General features: G+C 40.8%; 2 protein-coding genes across 5 annotated transcripts in view; both read right to left on the reverse strand.

Annotated features, from left to right (window-relative positions):
* Positions 1-1,062: 1,062 nt before the first annotated feature.
* Positions 1,063-8,978, reverse strand: hdr (hematopoietic death receptor). Of its 2 annotated transcripts, none has more exons than XM_047592804.1 (10): positions 8,824-8,978; positions 6,992-7,145; positions 6,660-6,788; positions 6,419-6,530; positions 6,147-6,238; positions 5,830-5,922; positions 4,193-4,233; positions 3,915-3,992; positions 2,788-2,824; positions 1,063-2,618 (listed from the first exon to the last, which is right to left on the reverse strand). In XM_047592804.1, exons 1-10 carry the CDS (start codon positions 8,845-8,847, stop codon positions 2,332-2,334), a joined length of 1,047 nt encoding a protein of 348 aa, XP_047448760.1. In that variant the 5' UTR covers positions 8,848-8,978; the 3' UTR covers positions 1,063-2,331. The 2 variants fall into 2 exon arrangements, with proteins under 2 accessions (XP_047448760.1, XP_047448759.1); XM_047592803.1 differs by having other exon boundaries at positions 3,744-3,992.
* A 5,939-nt stretch (positions 8,979-14,917) lies between these two features.
* Positions 14,918-21,724, reverse strand: part of unc5db (unc-5 netrin receptor Db) — a 181,973-nt gene continuing 175,166 nt past the window's right edge. For all 3 annotated transcript variants that reach the window (XM_047592658.1, XM_047592657.1, XM_047592659.1), the window contains 2 exons: positions 21,160-21,338; positions 14,918-19,021 (listed from right to left, as the gene is read on the reverse strand). In XM_047592658.1, coding sequence (XP_047448614.1) covers positions 18,757-19,021; positions 21,160-21,338 — 444 coding nt within the window. In that variant the 3' untranslated portion in view covers positions 14,918-18,756. The remainder of the gene's footprint in view (positions 19,022-21,159; positions 21,339-21,724) is intronic.

Here is a 21,724-nt window from a genome sequence, read left to right on the forward strand (position 1 = left end):
TCCATATTAAATAAAGAGCCATTCAGGAGCCTCTTCTTTGGGAGCTGTGGCAAAAGAGCCGGCTCTCAGATATGAGCTGAACTTCCCATGACTACCATAGCCACCTGCTTTCCCGCTGGTAATCATTGCTGCGTCACCACGAGACAAGTTCAGACATGTCCCGCATATGCCAGTTGTTTAGCTCGTGTAGCAGGGCTCTAGAGATGGCAATGTTGGTCAGCTTCGTGGATTACCATGCAGTTCTGTACAATAGCCTTGGTTCCCAGAGTGAGTTCTACTCTCACAGGTGCACTATTAAGAGCATAAAAGGTGCTTTCTATGGCCGCTTATATTGGAGCATTTCACAATGGCAACGACAAATGCTCATCAACATCCCATAAAAGGTCCCATACAATTGTAGAGTTGATATTTGATGTTGCATGGTGTGATCATTTTTTTAAAATAACTTCTTATATTTGATCAGTGATAACTTATGTGTGTTTTTGACTGAATTCCTTTTTGTGGGCCGGGTAGTGGGGTTCTTCTTTGACTGGGACTTGTGAGAGCGTACCACCAATGTCTACTGGCTCTGTGAATCACACAACCTTCCCTCTAACACCACCATGAGGAGAACCTTTTTGACTTTTTTGATAAACTATACATACTAAAAAGAACTGATTTCATCCCAACAAACTTGTAAGCTCTAAGTCAGACCAGTTTTAACCTTGTTTTAAATAATTTTAACTAAGACTCAGATTTTTCTAAACGTTGCAAAATATGTGAGATAAAGGCAAAAACATGATGTATATTATAGCTGCATTAATAATAATAATAATAAACACCACAAAATTGACCCAATTATAATTATATTATAGATTTTTATTGTGAATAAAAAAAAATCAATAAAAAAAATCAATAACAGCTCCACCTTGGTTTACAAAAATTTCCATCTTGGCAAACTCTGACATTAAGAATGTAGGTGGAACTGAATTCTCTGCTCAGTTGTGGGTGTGGCTCTGCTGTCTAGCCCACACAGGCCTCACATTTTACCAGTTCATACGCAAATCATACGCAAACAAAGTGTACTACACTAAACTTCTTTATTTTTCAAGTTACAAACGCTTCTGGATACAGAGACCTCTTTCAGCTCATAAAACGAATCAGGTTGACAAACAAAAGTGATGAAAGAGACAGACACAATATATAAAACCATGGCACTGACTGTGTAACATTCACCAATAATTTTACTCTGTAGGTAACGTGATGAACCTGTCCAATCCATGTCAGCAACACATTAGATCACAGATAGGGAAATGATTTTCCTGCATTTGACCCGTCCAGTAGCGGGTACACTCAGAGCAGCCATGGACACAGGGGGAGGTGAACCTTTGATCTCAAAGCTGCTTCTCAAAACACTACTGCACAGTAGTTAAAAAAAAAAAAATGTGCGTAAACGGTCAACACTTTCACGTTTCTCTCAACACACTTGTTTTAGAGGCTCACATAAGTGACCACTGTAGAACGTTTCGTAATCCTGCAACGTGTCAGTTACAATTAGGAATATAACAAACCTGGAACATGAGGCATGGAGGAAACTAAAAACAAATTAAATGATCCTTCTGAATAAGATGCTTTAAGTATCCTTGAACGGGATAACATTGTCAGTCAAGTATATAGTACTGTCTTAATAGACTGAACACTTTTAGAAATTTCATTAATCTAAGCCTCAAAGCTCAGATCAATGAGATGATGTTCATGAGGACACAGACCTAATAAATACATGTTAAATAAAGTCTTTCATATTAATAAACATCTGTATCTCTGTGAAACGGTGAAAACAAGGTGCCAGACAAACTCTTCACAGCACTGTGTAACTGACCCAAAGATATCACTTCCAGTAAGAAGAAACAGCTGATATTTTAAACTGTCACTTTTCAGGTCTGTGGTTGTGTAACGTTAAGGACGTATGTCTTCACTACCTGCTTTCCTCATCATGGCCGTACAATAAAGTACAATGACATGCACGTATTGAACGGCAACTTCAGTAAAACACACACTTCCTAAAACTAGGAGAGAATCGCTTTACTGGCCAAAATGCCACTAGTTAGGCTTATGCTTTCCTACTGTAACGTGGAAGCAGGAAGCAACAGGAACGGACTGCCATTCTTTCTCCACATTTATCCCACGGCTTGAGCAAGTAGCTTACTCATGCCAAAGCACCACATTTGATGGCAGTGTAGTTAAAAGCCATCCAGCGTTGGATGGTGTATGCTTTCATAAATGAGAACCTCACACCATGTGGCTACGTGTCAGAAGGTTTAGTCGTTTTTTAAAATTCTCCTGTCACTAAAGCTAGGAGGAGTAATAATGGCCATCTTTCATGGCATTCTCCATGACCGTCTCCGCCGTTCTCCTTTGGTTCAACTCAAGCAAAGCTTTCAGCAGATCATTCAAGCTAGCGTCTCTTCCCTCCTTCTCAACCCAAATGTTCAGCAACTCGTGGATCCTGTCTTCATAGAGAAGGTTCTCTCTGCTTTTGATCACATTGTCACTGATCCCAAGGTGACGGAAGAATCTCTTATGCTGGTCCACATCCAGTTCTTCAAAATACCCAAAGCATCTCTTGAGTGACTCTTCACCTGCAAACAAAGAGGAAAAACCTTCAAACCACACTGTAGTGATAACATTTATAACTAATACATTAGTGCACCCAATGTATGCATGAGTTGTTTCTGTGTTCAGTGGGTCACACTCAGCCATCTTAACTTTAGAGAGAAGATGTGAAAATAATAAAAAAGAACACTTTACCATTCATGGGAACAAGCTTGGGTAATTGTTCATCTTCCTGAATGACAAAAAGAGAAAGAATCATTAATGGTCTTAAGAAGAGTTGGGAAAATGTCCAGGAGTCAAAAATTGTGAGTAAGAAGGTGACTCCAACTCATTTCTTATTCAGTTACATGAACTTTAAATAATTTGTTCCACCAGATTCCTCAGAATGAATGTGTGAATGGAAGTAAAAAGGAACATCTGATAATCCAGATGTCCCTCCACTCATGTTAATGTTTTACAGGTACAATAAGGAACGTGCGACTCATCAAGATTAATGCTGCTCTGGGCAGGAAGACGACCTGACAAGTAAGTCTGAGAGACAGACTAATGGCTAAACCAAGGACAGCCACTCAAATATCAGACAATACATTATCTGCTCAAGTTGGGCAACGGTGGCTTCCACTTCTCTTCACTGATGATGACAACTCCAGTGAGGAATTATCAGTTTCAAAACTGAATGGAAAAAGGGTGTGTGTGTGTGTTTTAAAAGGAAAAGCCACAAATCTCCCAGCACGTACAGTGAGTCACAAGGACGGGTTCATAACTATGTGCATTACGAATTTGTGCTAGTGGCAACGGTCAAATCTCAGCCTCTTACAAATCTTAATCTTTTCAAGAAGATTTTTGAGAACTATTTTTTTGCTAGCCAAGAATATAAGAAAGATAAGTACATGTAAGGAGATTTGTTGAATAATGTGTATAGCTCATATACATTGGTGTAGTATAATAAAAAACCTTTATCATGTAAAAACCAAAGTGGGAAAAGTTGAGGATGAGGACAGTTAGACCAGTGTAACCACAGCTGCGGGTGTGTGCTGTTAGAGCGGCGAGGCATAACTCAAAGGGAGCAAACAAGCAGTAAGCAGCTGAGAAGGAAGACAAAGACAGAAGCAAGGATGGAAGCAGGGGTGGAGATGAGCTGTTGCTCTCACCCTCCTGTTGGGCTGCCTGGGGACGACGGGGCTGGCTCGAGGGTAAGTTGCAGGGTAGGCAGAGGATGGCAGGCCGGCTAGACTGCTCTGGGAGTTACTGGCTGAGCTGTCGAGGCTTTCACACAGCATTTTATACTCATCCTCCACGCCGGCTAAGGATTTGGCTCTCACCGGTTGCCGGGGCAGCATTAGATTTGCGATTCCGGTCTCTCCACCCCCGCTTTCCCCAGGAAGACTGATGGCAGTGTACTGCAGAAGAGAAGAGCATGAGGAACATGTTCAGACAGACACCCTTCATTGAACAACATTATTCTTCTTAGTCTACATTCAGGATGGGTTATACCATTCATATTTATTCCTTGAATAAAAACATTCATTACGTTCATTTAGCCATGTGGTTCTTATATTTGATGATTACTACAGCATTTCTAAATATATAAGATGCTCACCTGGCCAGCTTTCGTCCTGTCAGGTAGATCGCTCCCAGAGTCTACAGAAAGAATGCCAAGAGAAGATTATGCAACTTCAGGGAATTACCTAAAGTCCCATGAAAGCAACTATTTGATTGGACTAACGGGACTTAAATACCATTGCATTAATGTGCTTTATTCACACAGCTGCGTTAAAATATATGCAAATTCATGTATATGCAAGCTACCCCCTTTTAAGTTTACAGTTTATACCTTATTTTATTCACTTTTATTATTCTCAGTCATAGATCTGTACTTTTGTTTTTTTTAATCTTGTGTATTACTGTTTCTACTGTAGTACCTTTTATTACTGGCTGCAGGTATAACAATACATTTCACTGTGCATTGTACTATGTATAACTAAAGCGACAATTAAAATCTTCTCTCATCTTATTTGAGTTCTGTGTGGGTTTAATGTTTCTGTCATTTTCTATTTTTTGAGTTCTAACATTCTGGCCACACCAATCAATAGTGTCACTGGGATAAGCACTGGTTAGCAGCAGAACCTGACTAACAGAGAGCCACTTTGTGCTGGACTGAGCTCAGTTCACTAAAAGCACGGTAAACAGCACAGACCATCTTATTATGGCGGAATCCAAACAGGAAAGCATTCAATGTCCTTGACAGCAGTTGATTGCAGCCCATTTTCAAGTTTGCCCTGAATGGCATTGACATACTACCCATAAACCATGTGGTCTGAACTTCACTTTGACTCACTACCTTTTCAATTATATTTTAATCAAATACACCTCATTCCAACGTGGTCAGAAAGTGTTTCCAACTGCTGTCCAGTTGAACAGGTCAGTCCCATTCTACAAGTCTGAAGCAAAGAGTGACGCAGCATTACTGTTCATCAACAGTCTTTCATCGCCCTATGAATTAAATGATTACAGTCCCTCTGGTCTAGTCAGTCAGTTGTGGATGATGAAGTGTAATTGAAAGGTAAGGTGGAAAAATAGTCCTCATTCAAGGCCTCATGAGGTTTTAAATGCAAATGAAAACTTTCTTTCCCTGAGGGAACTCAAAACCTCCACCTATTCCTATTCCTGCTAACCAGGAGGCAGCAGTGTAGGGCGCCATGGGCAGGTTGCCGGCTTATGACACAGGTGAAAGAAATTTCACGTGTTGAACCACACCTCAAATCTCTTTGAGAGTTTTTACCAGGAGTGCAGCAGCATGTACTTTCCAGTCTTATGCAATCAGCTGGGTATACAGATTTTACAGTTACAACAAGATGTGTCTTTGTGCTTTCAAACCAAAAGTATTTAACATATCAATTAGTGCACACTTGCCATAATTACAATGGAAAGTAAAGCACTCTAATGGCACTAATTTTCCTACCGTGAAAGAACGTCAGCGACTTCAGCCTTCAGCAAAGCAAGTATCATGAAATTAAACCGTTTTATCACATGCTGCAATTTCCTTTTCTTTCCTAAATGAACATGTTGCTGTAGTTGTTTCACTTTCAGTGTTCTGAAAGTGTATAATCTTAACATCGTTTTATAGTATGAGGCTACAATATTTAGTCACACTGAACAGCACTTTCTCTTCATGTTCTTGCACACAAAGATTTTCCCCGAGACTGTATCCAGTGTTAGTTTTCTACTTCTACCCACCTCTTTGTGGAATTCTCTTCTTGCACACGCAAACTGCTATCCCAACAATGGCCAGAGTGGCCACCACACATGCCACAATCACTGCAGTGACACCTAATTAACAGAACAAACACAAACACAAATAATGTAAGTGATATGGTAGAATTTATGAGTGAAAGAATTTCATGTTTCAGTAATTTCTTAGTGCCTTGTTTCATGTCAGGTATATGTAAAGCCACACACCATGATTTGCTGGACTGTAGATTAGAACTCTTCAACAACAAAACAACATTTTCCTAATGCAGGAAAAAGGCCCCAGTGTCAATCAACTACTGTACCTGTAGCAGAGGCAGATTTGGGCTGGATTTTCTTGCACTCCGTGTTGGTGGTTGATGTGCAGTTCCTTACGATCTCTTCACCAGTTTTACACCTAGTTTGAAGGGAAGCAAAAAAAAACAACAACAACGACGAATCTTTAAAAATCGTAAACAATTCAAATAAGCAAGGCAGTTAGAATAAGGGAAAGTCATAAAATGCATTTGTCTCTCATGACTGACTTGATGAGTAACTGACTAGTTGTCATCTAGTTGTTTGGTTTGTATACACTTACTTTGAACACTTCCTGCACACTTCACATGCATGGTCAGGATGACAAAACGTCCCCGATTTGCACCGACATTCAGTATCTTGAGTGTGAGTACACTGCCTTACAACTTCCTGATCTGAGAAAAACATGAAAAAGACCTTGTTAAGTCTCAGTTTATGCTCAGAGCACTCTGAAAAGGTTGAATATTGATTTTTCCTTCTTCAGTCATTGCAATCGATGGTGTAAAGCTGCCGAGCTGAATTACCTGGGTGACACGGTGTGCACTTGAAGCACTGTTTCAGCCCATTGTCATGCTCAGTGAAGGTTCCATAATCGCATTCTTCACACTCCCCCTTCTGTCCTGCTTGCGTGCATGGCGATTTCACATATTTGCCTAACACACACACACACACACACACACACACACAAAGCACAAAAATCTCTTAATATAGAGCAGCTTAATTGGGCCGTCAACTGAAAATGTCACTCTAGGTAAATAATTACTTCTTCATATGGCCGTGATGGATTTCTGGTTTGAACTAGTCACAGAACTTGAGTCTCTGAGGGCTAAATCAAGTGTGGCTCCATGCGGCTTACCAGCTGGACAGTTTAAACAGCAGATGCTGCCGACTAGGTACTCCAAGTCTTCTCTGCAGGAGACGTCCCTCTGTGCCCCGCTGCCTCCCACATCAAGGGCAGACGGCAGGTTTGCCCCAGTGGGTTTGAGGACCCAGACTAACGCGAAAACAACCTTAAAGGAAAAGAAACAAAAATAAGTTTTTTGTGGGTTGTCCTACAGTTGTATAGTAACAGTTGCTTTTGAGGTGATTCATGATTTAGTGGACAGTGATGGTGTTTGATAGACTCAATTAACGGAGGCCCCTGGAAACTAGTTAGAATTTTTGTTATAATAAAAAACAAAATGATATTTATTTGCATACTCACTCAATGTTTTTGTCTAAGGAAAGTTGATGGAGTTTAAAGGAAACTGATTTTTAGATCTGATTCTTACAAGTGCGTCCCTTTGATCAGACAAAACAAGACAACCGGAAACATCACCTTGGATTGTGGCAGAATAAATAGCTTGATTAATTAACGGACGGAGATGGTCAAACTCAAACATGACACTTACAATACTAACAGAAATAATAGAAAGTATGTTAATATTTTACATATTACTATAGCAGGCATTTTTTCTTTCTTTGGATCAGCCATTCATAAGTATATGTAATGTCAACTTATCCATCGTCTTGTCCTTTGTAAACAAGCTCTAATCACAGGAAATTACTGGAGTTGTTATCTTTATTTGCAATACATCAAAGATTTTCCTTTCCTGAATAACAACTTCCGTGCTTTATGATAATATGACTTAACACTTCAAAAGACTGAGTATTACAAATCGTATGCACTTCTTATCAAGCCATTATCTCATGTACAAGGTCAGAGGTGCACAGGTGACCTGAGGAGGGACTTTCCATCAGTGTTTTCCATCCATCTTGAGAGCGCAGAAGTGTCTGCAGGCCTTATAAAGCCTTCTCGTTCAACAGGTTTTAATTGGAATGCCAAAATCTCACCGGAACTACATAAGCAACATATCCAGATACAGACAAGGCCTGGAAAGAGTATCCAAATAAGGCATACTGGTAAACTAGCTTCCTGTTCACACCCACCATGGCAGCTCATGGTCGTGTGTGTGTGTGTGTGTGTGTGTGTGTGTGTGTGTGTGTGTGGACACTTGAACACACCCTGACACACATTTGCTTCTTGAACATGTGTCATCGCTCTTTTTGATTACACGTTTTTTTTCTTCCATTTTCAATAAAAATGTTGTGCTTTAAAATCTACAAATGTTAAATGAATAGTCCACTAAAATAAGTTGATGCAACTTTTAGGACAGAGACAAATACAAGAAACGTCAATTATAAGTTCATTGTAATATGAACATGAAGCCTACGTATAGGAGACAGCCTTCAAATCGACACACGTAGCCCCACACACTACAACACTTGGTTGTTGAATTTCGCACCCGAGTTCAGCCAGAGACAGGAGGGGACTTTGACATATAAATGCGACATTCTTCAATCAGGGTCGCACTAACGAAAGAAAAAAAGAGGAGAGTTTCCTAATACAATTTATTCACTGATAGCTTACCGATAACCCGTGTCATACATGCCCCAAATAAACAACTTTTACGATCACTGAGGAACACCACCGCTTTAAACAACAAGAAGAGTGAACTAGAAAAAATATATATTAGAGTTCACAAAACACTCGGTGGTTTGCCGTCTGCTTCTTTCAGGAAATACCATTTTGACAAACGTTAATATGTAAAATGACTTGTGAAATATCTACACCTCAAGTCTCATTAACCGGTGTCCAAAACCAAACTTTTTTTGTTCCGCTGTGCCGTCTAAGTAAACCAAACTCACCACAGGTATATGAGCGTCGTTCATCTTTCAGTATTAATTCAACCCTTCAGAGATTTAGATGGAGTCATTCCAGGACTCCCGTTTAGCTCCGTCAGTCGTCGCGTCTCTCTGTTTCTCATTACTCTCAGGTGCGAGGATCTTGAGAGACTGACGCAGCGCCGGGGCGTGGCCACAGGGCAGGCCACGAGACCAACAACAGAGACATAAAAGGCCGCTGACGCAATTAGGCTCGCATTTATTACTTTGTTTTGACCGTTGATGGACAATCAGTCACTTAAATTCACCGAAATTATCGAAAATAAAATTATTTGTTAAGCAGAAAATTAAAATTACAACCACAGTTACTCGCATTACGTTTTCGATTATTGTAAGCATTCATCATAGTCTACTACGTTCTGTTGTGTAAAGTTACAAATCGTTAGCTTAAAAGCATAACTGCCTAAGTCACATTTGAACGTTTTCGGAAAACAAGAAGAAACACAATTGCTATGTTTTATTGATACTGTAACAGCAAGTCAAAAAACAAACAAACAAAAAAAGTTGGAGCTGTATTGCTTATACAGCACCAATATGTATTTATTTATTTATTTTAGTAAAACGAGGTTGTTTTTAAATGTTCTAAATAAACTTTAACTTGACTATTTTGTGCAATATTATTTTAGTTGACTTATTTTATTATATAATTATTTCACAGCTTCCACTAGTTCCTAGCTTCCTAGTTGTCATCTCTGTCTTTTGAGAGTAGTGCTGATTTCTAAGTGTCATTGTTTACAAAATAAAATAGTGTGTTACTATGTTGTTCAGCGGTCCCCGGGGTGATTAATATGACCCAACCCAAACTGTAACACACCAATCAGCCCCACCGCAGAGTCTGGAGAATGCTGCCACACAAGAAATCAGGGTTTCATTATTATACTGGAATGTTGCACCTGTAAGCAGGCACAATTAATGTTGAGCAAAGTGATTATTGAAATTTATTTTGCCTTTAAACAGTCAATTATATTAGAGTTTAAAAAAAAAAAAAAAGTTTGGAACTGGTGATTTAGGGCTTGTTCAAACCTTGCATTAAGATCTGATCTGGGCGATCTGATCATGTAAAAGATCCTCAGGGGCATTGAGATTGGATTTGAGAGACCCAAGATCCAATTTGTAAAATAGTCAGCCACGTTTGTAATGCTGTTATGTCATTGTATTCTTTTGCTTCTTTTTCATCCAACTCCAGGTAGACTCGGAGAATGTGCTGGTTAAATACAAAATTCAGCTGGGTTTTTGCAGACAGAAATGACATTAGTGTTAATTTGAATGCAGAGCAAACCGTGATTGGATTCCAAAAGGCATATTGAGACACGTTTGAAATGCCACATTTGAACAGGCCCTGTAAAAGCTGGCCTCCTGCGATCGGATTGCCCATGTCCAACCTTAATGCAAGGTCTGAACAGGCCCTTCATGTGTTCATATATAAGATTGATATATGGAAAGTGGTGTAAACTGTTTTGCGAACCATCATAGTGACAACTGAAATCACTGTCACTGTGTGAAGAAGACATAATGACATAGTTCACTGGGAATAACAATCTTTTCCTGAGACAAATTACAACTTTTCGCACATTTACCTTATATGGATAGATATAGATAGCTGCTTTAGTTCAGAAGAGTAAGGCAGAAAGGTAGAGGAGTGATAACATGCTAAAAGTAGAATACGCTTAATGTCATATTGATTTTTTTCGGTGGCTTAAATGGTTGTTTTTTCTGGTGGACCCATCTAGAACAGTTTATTACTGTGATTTGTTGCCAGGACTCACACCTGCTGCTTGGACACTGACTCTAAGTACTTCATACAAGTCCACTTCAAAGAATCTCAGACTCTTCAATCTCTTTAAACAGCTTTTGATGTTTTGGAAGGCTTTCTTCCGTCAGGTGAGCAGGAAACTTAAGTGTGACAGTTGTGGGCCTGTAATAATGCAGAACGTTGTCCAGAGTTTACCCAGCCACCACGCTGTGCGAGCTGGGATGGGCCTCAGCCCTCCACTATCGCGGAGGATTTATAATGGAGTGCCTGATGTGCGTTCGAGTCTCTCTCGGCTCTCAATGCAAACAGCAACTCTCCTTTACCAACCTGAGTCTTTCTGAATCTTCAAATGCAGCATATGTCAAAATAAAACCTTGTTTGCTATAACAAACACATGACATGGCACCTCATGTACCAGGACAACAGCTTTGAAGCTGAATGAGCTCAGCATTGAAATTGCTGCTGGTGCGAAGGGAATAACAGTTCCGAGTGCCCCCCCCCCCACCCCACCCCCCCGGTGCCGGAAAATGTGGAAAACCGTCTATTGTACAAAGCCTCTCATGACAAACCGCATGAAGTCAACCATCATCACAGTGTTCACATTCCCCACGCGTGTGTGAGTGTTTCAGTTTGACATTATCTAATGAGAAGTTGTCTGCAGCATGGAGATAATGAAGACCAACAGGAAGCGCGATGGGTTGCGCATGTGGAGCGTGTCTTGATACGGGCTGGGGAGTTTTGGAATAAAACCTCTATTTTGGTCTGGTGATTGTGATGCTCTGAGCTGTAGCTGAAATGGTCTCACCGTTTTGAACAGTTGGGGCTGTTCTAGACCCAAAGATTCGACTCATAGCCGGATGACTGATGGATTCAAGGGCTGCTGGGCACCCCGACAAATGGAGACCATGCAGTCATTGTATGAGCCCACTGTGCACTCCACTTCATCTACATTTAGCAATAAAACACCACATTTTTTAGTTTTTCTCGCTTTATTGTTACTATTTGCCTGGTCATTCTGAATACTGAGTTTCTGTCCGTTTACCCAGGCCTGCTGCCACAACTTATGTTTTTGATGATAAGGATTGGGAGGAGGCTAAAACCTCAGAGCCACTTTTTCCAAGATAAGACATGAATTTTACGTTCAGACGGACCAAACTGCTTTCTGCTCATCGGTTGGGTCGAGGTCGAGATCAATTCTAATGATATGGAAAAAATATATTTATTTCTTCTGTCACAGTGTCTTCTGTGTTGAGTGGAATCTTACTGCAGGGATTAAGGGACTTTTTTCTTTTTTTCTTTCTTTCTTTTTTTTTTTGAAGAGAATGTCAAATGTAAGAATTTATAACAAGAAGCACATATGAAACCAAAACCAAACATGAAATCAGTTAAAAAAAAAAAAAAGAACTTATCCGTTGTGCAAACAATATCATACACACAGGTATGAAGGAAAGGGAATGAAGACTATCATGAAAATGTATCTAGTGTGTGTGTGAGAGAGGCTCATTAAATGTTGTGATTTGTTCATGATTACTGGAAGCCTATTGTTTCCTTTTTGTCAGGTCTCATTCAGTTTCTCAGTTCGGTGTTGCAGGGCAGAGTTGCAGAGGTGTGTTTTAAAAGCTTGTCCCTGACTGCAAACAGGAGGCTGCAGCACTATGAGTCACTGTGCGCGGCCATGTTAACCTGCTTGCCTGTTCAGACAGGACACGCATAGCGCTGAATGGCTGAATCATTGTGAACCATCTTTTTTTCATTGTCTCCTACTCTTGCAACGGTAACCAATAATAAACAGGAACAATACTATAATTTTATATGATCTGATTATCATTCCACAGTTGCTGTCCCTTTTGATTTCCCTCACTGGAGCTCCAAGTCCACCACTGTTAGGCCCTCCAGACGTAGAAATGTTCAGCTGTTATCCATAAAGAACATTTTCATAAAAAAAAAACTTGAAGTTATTATCAGCTCTACATGCAGCAGAGACACCTGTAGATCAGTGTGGAGAAATGTTCATCTGGCGAGCAGCAGCCTGGCTGTTCGCCAGCTTACACTGGAGTTGAGGATTGACATACCACAGCACATCAGTCTCCTGATGGAGTTATTAAATGTTGGAAACTTCTTTCTTTTCTTTTCAGGGAGACACACACAACTACAGTTCGATGTGGCAACACTGGGCAGCGTGGTTGTCATGTGTACGAAAGAAACATCATTTCATTTTCACTTTTTATAGATTAGATGGGTGTGTGTGGTGGGTGGGGGGGAGAAAAAGAAGTGTGAGATCAGGTGAGACATGACACCTGAGGCTACGGCTTCAAGACCTGCTGCAAAATAATCTTGTGAGATTATCGTTGCTTATGTTTACATAACGTGTCAAATACTCAGGAACTTAACGGGCACGCACTGGGTGGAATTTAGCGGTAAATGTTTCAGTTCAGGCATGATTCATTTCTAACAAGCCTAATGTTAGCAGTGAGTAAACCCATGGCCACTGTGACTGACAGCAAATAACATCAAAAGGGGAAGGACAACCTCGAATGAGTCAACGTGGTGCTCAAATGAAACGTAATTTTATTCACTTATTCATTATGAAACACCCTTTTTTGACATGACAGTCAAAGAAAGTCTATTGTAGCAAAAGGCTGACAACAAGCAAGCCACACCTCGTACTTCCAAGTTATCAGACCAGCACTACAGCCTTCATTTCAGTGTTTGGATTCCAGTGAGTGAATATTGCTTAACTTCCTAAACTGTAATATAAAAAGAATGTTCCTCTGTGACAAACGGGAGTTTTCACAGGAGAAACCGCGGCGTTCTGGCACCTTCAGGGCGCGGCAGAAGTTACCTGAGATCCAAAAAAGTGTGGGCAGCAAGTCTGGGGCAATGTGCATCAGGAAAACGTGGGAAAACCCACAATCATGAAGCATCATTCCTTTACTGCAGGAATTAGCTGGTGGTAGTCATTTTTGTTTTGCCACTGCCACTGCAGATCAGCTGCGGATGCATTGTTTCCTAACCTTGGAAAAATTACCGCAGGCCTTTTTGAAAACCAGCTAATCTAGTTAGAGGCTGTAATTAGAGCGATAATGTGGAATGGAATCGAGTTCATACAGAAAGCAGTTGCAACCACCAGGCAGAAATAAGACACTAAAAACAAATTCAAAGGTTTTATCATTTATCAGTACGCGTTTCACTTAAACATGCCTATCCCAGTTGTCAGAGGAGAGAGTTGAATCATTTTATTCTTTTATAATTGGGTACATGGTTTTAATAATAATACCACACCAGTGAAGCATGCATTGCTTCATATTACTGATACATTACTCATACAGTCATGGTCACACTTCCCTTTGAATGTAAGCAACCCACCTAACCACCCTAACCACCCCAACATAACAGAAAGTTAAACTCAGAGGCATTTGTTTTGTTTTTGTCTCACTGGAAATGACAAATGAACAGCTATCTGTGGCGCCAGCATTTTTTAAGCTCCGCATCAAAACGTTTCTAGGTATCAGTGCATACTAGAAATGAAAAAAATCTGGAGGTGTGGAGAGGAAGTGGGCTTTAGTTGACTCCTGCTTTCTGTTTAAGGCTAGCACTTACACATGCTAGCATCAGGTAAAGCTGTTTGGGTAATGTAGATGGAGTGTGTGGAACGAATCTGTACAATCAAAAACAAAAGGGCCGGTGGGGCATTAATTCATTGATTCCGCCCACAAACAACACTGCACAGACACCTGGTAACCCTAAATGTTTAGCTGTTCTTGGCAAATGGGTGAAATAGGATAGCATCCATCTAGCTATCCAACTGTCAGGCATAACAATGTGACCTTTGGGTCCTGTGGATTGAGGGGCGGGGCTCTGATCAGTTTGGGATCTAGTGAATTTGGAGGCCAGGCCAGCACCTTGTGCTGTTCTTGGTCATTTTTTTTTTTAGAGTTGTTCTAAAACTGTTTTTGCATGTGTGTCTGTGTCAGGCTGCTAGTGACGGCTGCTGCCGTCGAGGAGTGTCATTACTATCGGTTGCTATGGTCTGGTGTAGGTGGGTGCTACGTGTAGCATCCACATGAACGAATACCAGGTCCAAAAGTTTCCCAGCAGAACACTGAAACGTCAGAAGACGGTCAATGTTTTTTTAACTCTCCAGTGGTCATAATGTTGTGACTGATCATGTACATTCAACATTTGAATATACATTTTTGAAAGTACAAGATGAAGTGAAGCACACATCCTGTGCTGTTCTTGATTTTTCCTTGTGATGAGATCAGAGCCTGAATTCTTCAACCATAATAATTCAATCCATGTGAGTCCTATTGTGGTAAAAGATTTAATGGACATGTTCACCGCATGACGCAGAATAAATAGCTCAGGGAGAGTTGAGCTTTCAACTGTACATTTATTTCCAAAAGGCTGCATATACATTTGCAAATTCTACTGTACAGAAAACATCCAAAATGTCCATAATTATAGATACAATATACCACAAAGCTGCCCTGGCGTTACCAAACATAGATGTTCAGCACTAGAAAAGCTCTGCAGCCTATTCAATATTATAATCTTAAATACTTTTTCAACTAATACCTTTAAATGTATGTCAGTATGATTAATTGTTCTGTTTTTTTTTCATCCCCATCTGTACTTTACAACATTCACCATTTACAGTAGTTAAACAAGGCACGAGAATAGTGATATGAAGCCGAAGGCCATGCGTAAAGCAAAGAAGGAGGATGAGACTGAGCAACTCAGGTGACAGGAAATCATGGACGCAACAGTGAACAGGGTTAGTCTTACACCAAAGCATTATACATAGTGAGAATATGTTAGTGCATGAGTGTGTGTGTGTGTGTGTGTGTGTGTGTCTGAGCTCTCTTTTAAAGGAACGCTAATGGGATTACAATAGACACAGCTGAAACACATCCAGAGTGGAGGTGAATGTTGTGGGTGTGGGTGATGGGGTGTACTGCACAGACAGGATGCTCCTGATGCAACATAAGCCACCGCTAAGCGTCACAAAAGCGCACATTTCCATTTTCTGACACTCTTTGCTTGCAGGAATGGAAAGAAAAATCCAGTTAGTCACAATTAAGAAAACAATCATATTGGGAAAACATAAAAGATTACCTTTCACATTCTTCACTTACCAGCTTAAAACACAGAAAAGATGAATAGAGTTTGATTAGAAATGCATAGAGAAGCTGCAGGAAAACAAAAACAGCTCTTATCATGGCAGGATGAGTTCAATGACATATACAGTATCAGGTCAGAGATAGTCAGTGATGTATTCAAAGTCACCATTATAGTCTGATTCCCCATCATAGAGACAGCAGCCATCTTATACACTGTGTGCATTACGTATCTTGAGGGTTCATTATGTTTTGTTTGCGGGACGTTCAGACGTTCTGCTGTCCTCCAGTAACAGGATGTCTGTTTGCTTTATTAGGATTTGATATCCGGTGAAGAGATGAACTGTCATGATAATGGAAAGTATTCAGAAGTTTCATTATGTTTTGTTATTCCAGCATACCTATAAAAATATGTTATTTTTTCTTTATTATTATTCAGTTTTTTTGTTGTTTTTTTATGAAGCACTAAATTTCATATAGCTGAGATCAAAATGAAGGACAACTTGAAATGTGTTGCCTGCCCGTCTTTAGTGGATGTCGGGATGTTCTGTATCTTTGTCCTGATGATGATTGACAGGTTCAACATTTGATTTATATCGGAATTTAACTTCCCTGTATGAATCCTCGTACCTGTTCCTCAAACATATTTCATCTCAAATAGTTTTACTCCCCCCCCCCCCCCAAAAACCAACATTTAAATCCAACAGATCACCCTTCTGTCTTGCTCACACTCTTCTGGGTTAGCATAAAGCTGACACATTCACTGTGTGTTTTTATTCCAGGCAGCCACGACGATTTCAGGCAGACTCAAATCTGTCAGTCCACAGAAACAGTCTTCCCACCTCAAGCTGATTCAGTGCGATGCGACTGAATCGTAGAGGAATGGACAGAACACCACCTAGCACTTCAAATGAAGCTGCAGATGAGTGAGTCGTGATTGCGGTTTGTGCAAAATTCAGACGCGTCCATCTCATCCCTCCCTGTAGTCGGCGAACACTTCTAACCTTCTTCTACAGCTCAGCTCCTCCTCTCACCTAGCTAGCCCTCCTCCGTCTGAGTGTAAATTAGCGAGGCTCTCAGCGTAGTTTTTCATTTCCATGAGCACCGCAGAGGATGTTTCATTCGCTTCGGTTTGTGTGAGGTTGTGTCTCTGTGGCGGATAGCTCAAACTTAGGAATAATAACCTATTAACTATTTCATGGCCAAATACCATTAGGAGCATATGAGAAGATATGCTTTTGGCTAGTTTGGCCTTATTCATCCATCTAGCATGCTAAAGAGGTGTCGTAGACTAGTGGTTAGGAAACTCGATATCCACTATGGTCATGGCTGAGGTGCGTTCAAGCACCAATATACATGGCTGTTTTGACCCATTCAAAACATTTAAATGCAGAAAGACTAATTATTTGTGTGTGTGCAATGTTGAAATATTTATTTACTGATACGTTAAATTTTCATTGATGAATATCGTCCACACACTTTCTAAGGCTCTGACTGCTTTAGTCGGGCATACAAACAAAATCAGACACTTAAAAAGTGCTTCATTTAGTTGACACAGGACTTTATATCAGCACGTTTTCATTCGTCACTACTTCACATACGCAGGGGGTTAGTGTTTTTGTGTGCGTGTGTGATTTTAAGTGATAGTGTGTTTTATTGTCCTTAGTGCACTTGACGTGGGCAGGCATGAAAAGTCAATGTGTGAGTGTGCCAGGGTGTTTTGATGATGGTGGTGGTGGTGGTGGGGGGGCAGTCAGGTGTGTCAGAGCCTGATATGAGGTCTATGTGACGGGTGTTAATGGTAGAAGCTGGGTGATAAGAAGCAACGACACGCTCCCCGCGGTGCCAGGAAATGATGTTTTACAGCTTCCTCTCTCGCTATCTGCTGCTGGAGGAAACTCTAATGAGCTGTAATGCCACGGTTAGGAATCTCTCCCTGCCACATTACGCCACAACCACAACTTTTTTTCTTTTCTTTTTTTTTTTTTTTTCTCCAGACAACGTGAGCACAGTGCTGACCTTCATAGTTCCACTGGGGCTGCTATTTTTTGTATTAATGATCATCACACGCCACCAGAAGTGCCAACTGTACTAAAGGAATTTTGGATTTGATTTTAAAAGATGAAAAAGTAATCTGAAGCTTCCCCCTGAAATGACAATGTTGGACATTAAAGAAGTAGCTTTTAAGTCCTCATTCATTCATTGAAATGGGTGTTAGATTGAATGCAGGTGACTAAATTAGTCCACAGTTGTACGTGGGAGAAGTTTGGCTTCAGGGCTTTCTAACCCGTGGTTAATGTTGTGAAAGGATCTCTTTTAATCCAAAACATCTTTTTTTAAACCCAACCATGCTGTGACTTAAAATAAAAAAAATCAACATTGACTTTGGGATTTACACAAACCCCAGTCTCCTGGGTGAAAGTCCTGAATTTGACCCATTCATCCACCCCAACCTCCTCATTATGCGGTTCTTTACACACTCTCTCACCTGACGCCCTAAAGCCTTCCTGACAGAAAACCCTGAAGGCAACTTCTGCCACCGACTGGATCACCTTATTTTGCATATGAGAACCTCTATGGAAATAGACTGAGCTCCGAGTGGACCGGTGAGGAAAAAGAGGGGAAAGAGAAGCAGAAAAGGAACTCCCTTTCTCCTCTGACACGGATTCAGAAAGTACACGGACAGAAAGGAGAATGAATATACAGCATATCAACTTCAAAGAAAAAAAAAAACAAGAAAAGGAAAAGGTATATGTGGACTTGGGGACTGAATGAGAATGCAGAAAAAGATTTACAGTTCGTTCTCAGAGAGAATCTTTAAAGAGAGGGACAGATCCACAGCAGGCACCGGCTCGCCTCGGCCTGTTGTGATTGGTCGGGCATGTTGACCGCTGGCACCGTCTACTCACAGACAACCTCATGACCTTCTAGAGCACCGCCGCAGTGTGTTGTCCATCACTGGCTGTGTGCGTACACAGATCTATGGCTCAGTCTGTCGGTTTTGTACTTGCTGTGTGTCCTCTCTCAGCCTGTATATTCAGGAGCAGTGTCCTCTTCAGTCTTCTGACTGTTTAGTTTGCCCGTTCCGCACAGACTGCCTGCTTGTATGTGATTGAAGTCAGACTCCGGCTCATCCTGGTCCTTGGGGGAGCTTCTGGAGTGGATCTTGCCAATCTCCTCCAGGGCGCTGGCTAGAGAATCAAGGTCAGCAGTGTCCTGGTGGCGAGCCTCCCACAGGCTCAATATGACCGCGGAGGGACTCCGCTGCTTGGCAAAGTAGCCCAGGTTTCTAGAAAGGAGGACATTAGGGAACACGTTCAGTGTTGGCTACTGATAATAAATGTTTCTTTGATAATGACACATGCATTTTTCTCAGGCAAATGCATTAAACATTTGTCCTTTTTTCTTTCCTGTGATTTTTTTTTTCATGCACAGGAAACTTAAGTGGGGTTATTTTTTGATGTCAAAGCCCCTTTAAGGTCTGATGTAAAACCAGGGAAGTGTTATCACGTCACTCAGCACTGTACTGATACTGTTTGACACAGGTTCATAGTGACAACCACAAATACATGAACGTTTTTAGATTTAGTATATTCCTCAAAATAGAGTGAAAGTCCTATTTACAATCTTTTAAATGGCAGTTAATAATTTTTTTTTAACACAAAAGATAATAAAAACAATAAAATAATTTCTGATTAAAATTCAATTAACTGGAATGAACCAGTCAGATTTATCTACACATAAAGGCATGTGTGAGTGTATGAAATCCAACGATATAATCAGTCTGATGGTGATCGATGAATGTGACAATCTGTGGGGTGCAGACAGACAATACAAGAAATGAGCTATTCAGCAACATCGTTTCAGCGTTTCTGGAACTAGACATATCTGATGACAATTGTGAAAATATGACGTTTAAGTGTTGTGATTTAAGGATGGTATTTTATTCATTTTAGAAAAGCTGGTTTGCAGCTGCAGAAGGTAGAAGATATCTCTTATATGTGTGAGACTAAATTGCCCCTTTTTCGTCACATTAGGCAGAAACAGACTTCTTTTGTCTGATTCATTTTCAAACAATGTATTTAGATATGGTCACAATGACTGTCTTCATGACAGTCATGCTCCTAGAGGCTCTCGAAAGCCCTTCCCATTGCTGGAATCCAAAACTGAAAGAAACGACTATGAAATTCCCCATAAACTAAATGCTGTCTACATACCACACACTCATGTCCGAAATGTTGGTTCTTCTTTGATTTAGACATGACCAAAAAATCCAAATAATGTTCAGCATGTCCTAGGTGTTTATGAATGCATCAGATATTATGCAATTTGCAGACAGCTTCTGGCACGGTTTAAAAAATAAACCACTTAATTTTAGTTATATGTATTAGAAAGTATGTATAATTAGAGAATGTAATGATAATAATTATCCACGTGGCCCCCAACACTCAACAAAATCAAAAGTGAAGAACACATGTGGGCCCTTCAGTCCACTTCAGCCGCCTCTGCTTACTTAATAATACCGTGCACTCACTGAGCTAAAATGTGTCGCGGTGCACGAGCATCTGCTTTTCCATGTAGCTAAGACAAAAGGTTTGACCCTTTAAGAATTAAAAATATTATCAAGAATAAATTAGCATCACAAGTGGTGAGTAATTACATGCAAACAGAGTTTGGTTTGGATTTCATTCTCAGGTTCTGTCAGAATGAACAAAAAGGGAGCTTGTTGCCATGCCAATAGAGTACAATGTCTCTATATATGATTTAGCAGGGAGTCCAGCTGGGGGCAGTATTTCACTGCTGCTGCTTCGTTGCAAGAGTAATAACAACAAGCCACGCAAAAGGCTGCAGCCATTGGTCACATCAAGCTCAAAGCCACCCAACTTGGACAGGAAAGCTTATCATGATAATTTGGAGTCCCAGAGGACTCTTAGATACCACAGTCTCAATGAATCTCACGCTTAACAGGAGAATATTGCTGCCACAAGCAAAGAGACAACAACCGGGGTGAGTAAATTCCAGTGTATCTCCTCATAAAAGTGAACGCTTGTATGACAAAGGAGTGACCAGATCATAAGAAAGTGACCACAGATCCATGAACCCAGCAGACATGTGAGATGCATTAGATTTATTTATTTGTTTTAAACTTTTACTTATCTCCCATGTTACCGCTCAACAGACAACACAATCGTTTTTGTGCTGCGCTGCTGAATATTCAGCCCCGTCTCTTACTGCTGAGAGAGTGCCACGAAGAAAAGTACCTCGCAAAGAGCTGCAAATGAAGCCACATTCAGGAGGTTATCAAGCAGTGTTATCATTCTCATCAGCCTGTGTTCCTGGCGAGGCCATTACAGAGACGAGGGTGTGTGCACGCGCCCGCGCGCACGCATCGTGCAACCTCAGAGAGGATGCACTTCACGCACTCACCGATCTAAGTGGAGTTTCTGGGCTAAGAGTTGCCAGTCCTTGCCCTTGGCGTTGGCAGTGTCGAAGGTGGCACAGATCCTCTGGCGGATGGACAGGGGGATTTTGAAGGCCTTGGGCCCCGTCTGGGACGTGATGGTGCAGTCTGTCTGCATAAAAAATGGAACCGACTCCTTTTCAGTCTGGAGGAACAGAGCAGCAAAAAGACTATAATCAGAGCAGAGTGGGTTTTTCCAAACGCTGCTTTGTGCTTGTTTTTACCAGCTTGGAGAGCCAGATGAGTGAGCTACAGGGCCAGAACCGTGCAGACTGTGTTCAACATTACAACATTTGTACATAGGATGTAAACCAATAGCACAAATGTGGAGGAAGGTATTGGTGTTGGTATTTCTCATAATGACATATCCAACCCAGTGGAACAAACTAAGATTTTAGGTGGAGTGGAAGAGGTGGAGATAGCTTTTCCTCTTCCATTGTTTGTGTTCATCGGTTTCCCAACGGGACTCATTCTATGTTCACATAAAGTTGCCTACATTTGCAAACACATATTTTTCTATTTTATTTTCAG

The sequence above is a fragment of the Mugil cephalus genome, chromosome 8, assembly GCF_022458985.1.
Source record: "Mugil cephalus isolate CIBA_MC_2020 chromosome 8, CIBA_Mcephalus_1.1, whole genome shotgun sequence".
Lineage (NCBI taxonomy): Eukaryota > Metazoa > Chordata > Actinopteri > Mugiliformes > Mugilidae > Mugil > Mugil cephalus.

Coding starts and splice junctions, on each gene's coding strand:
- hdr (XM_047592803.1), bottom strand. CDS start 8,847: ATGAACGACGCTCATATACCTGTG. Junction 6,789..6,991: donor CTGTTTAAACTGTCCAGCTG/GTAAGCCGCATG, acceptor TGTGTGTGTTAG/GCAAATATGTGAAATCGCCA. Junction 2,825..3,743: donor CCAGGCAGCCCAACAGGAGG/GTGAGAGCAACA, acceptor TTTGTCATTCAG/GAAGATGAACAATTACCCAA.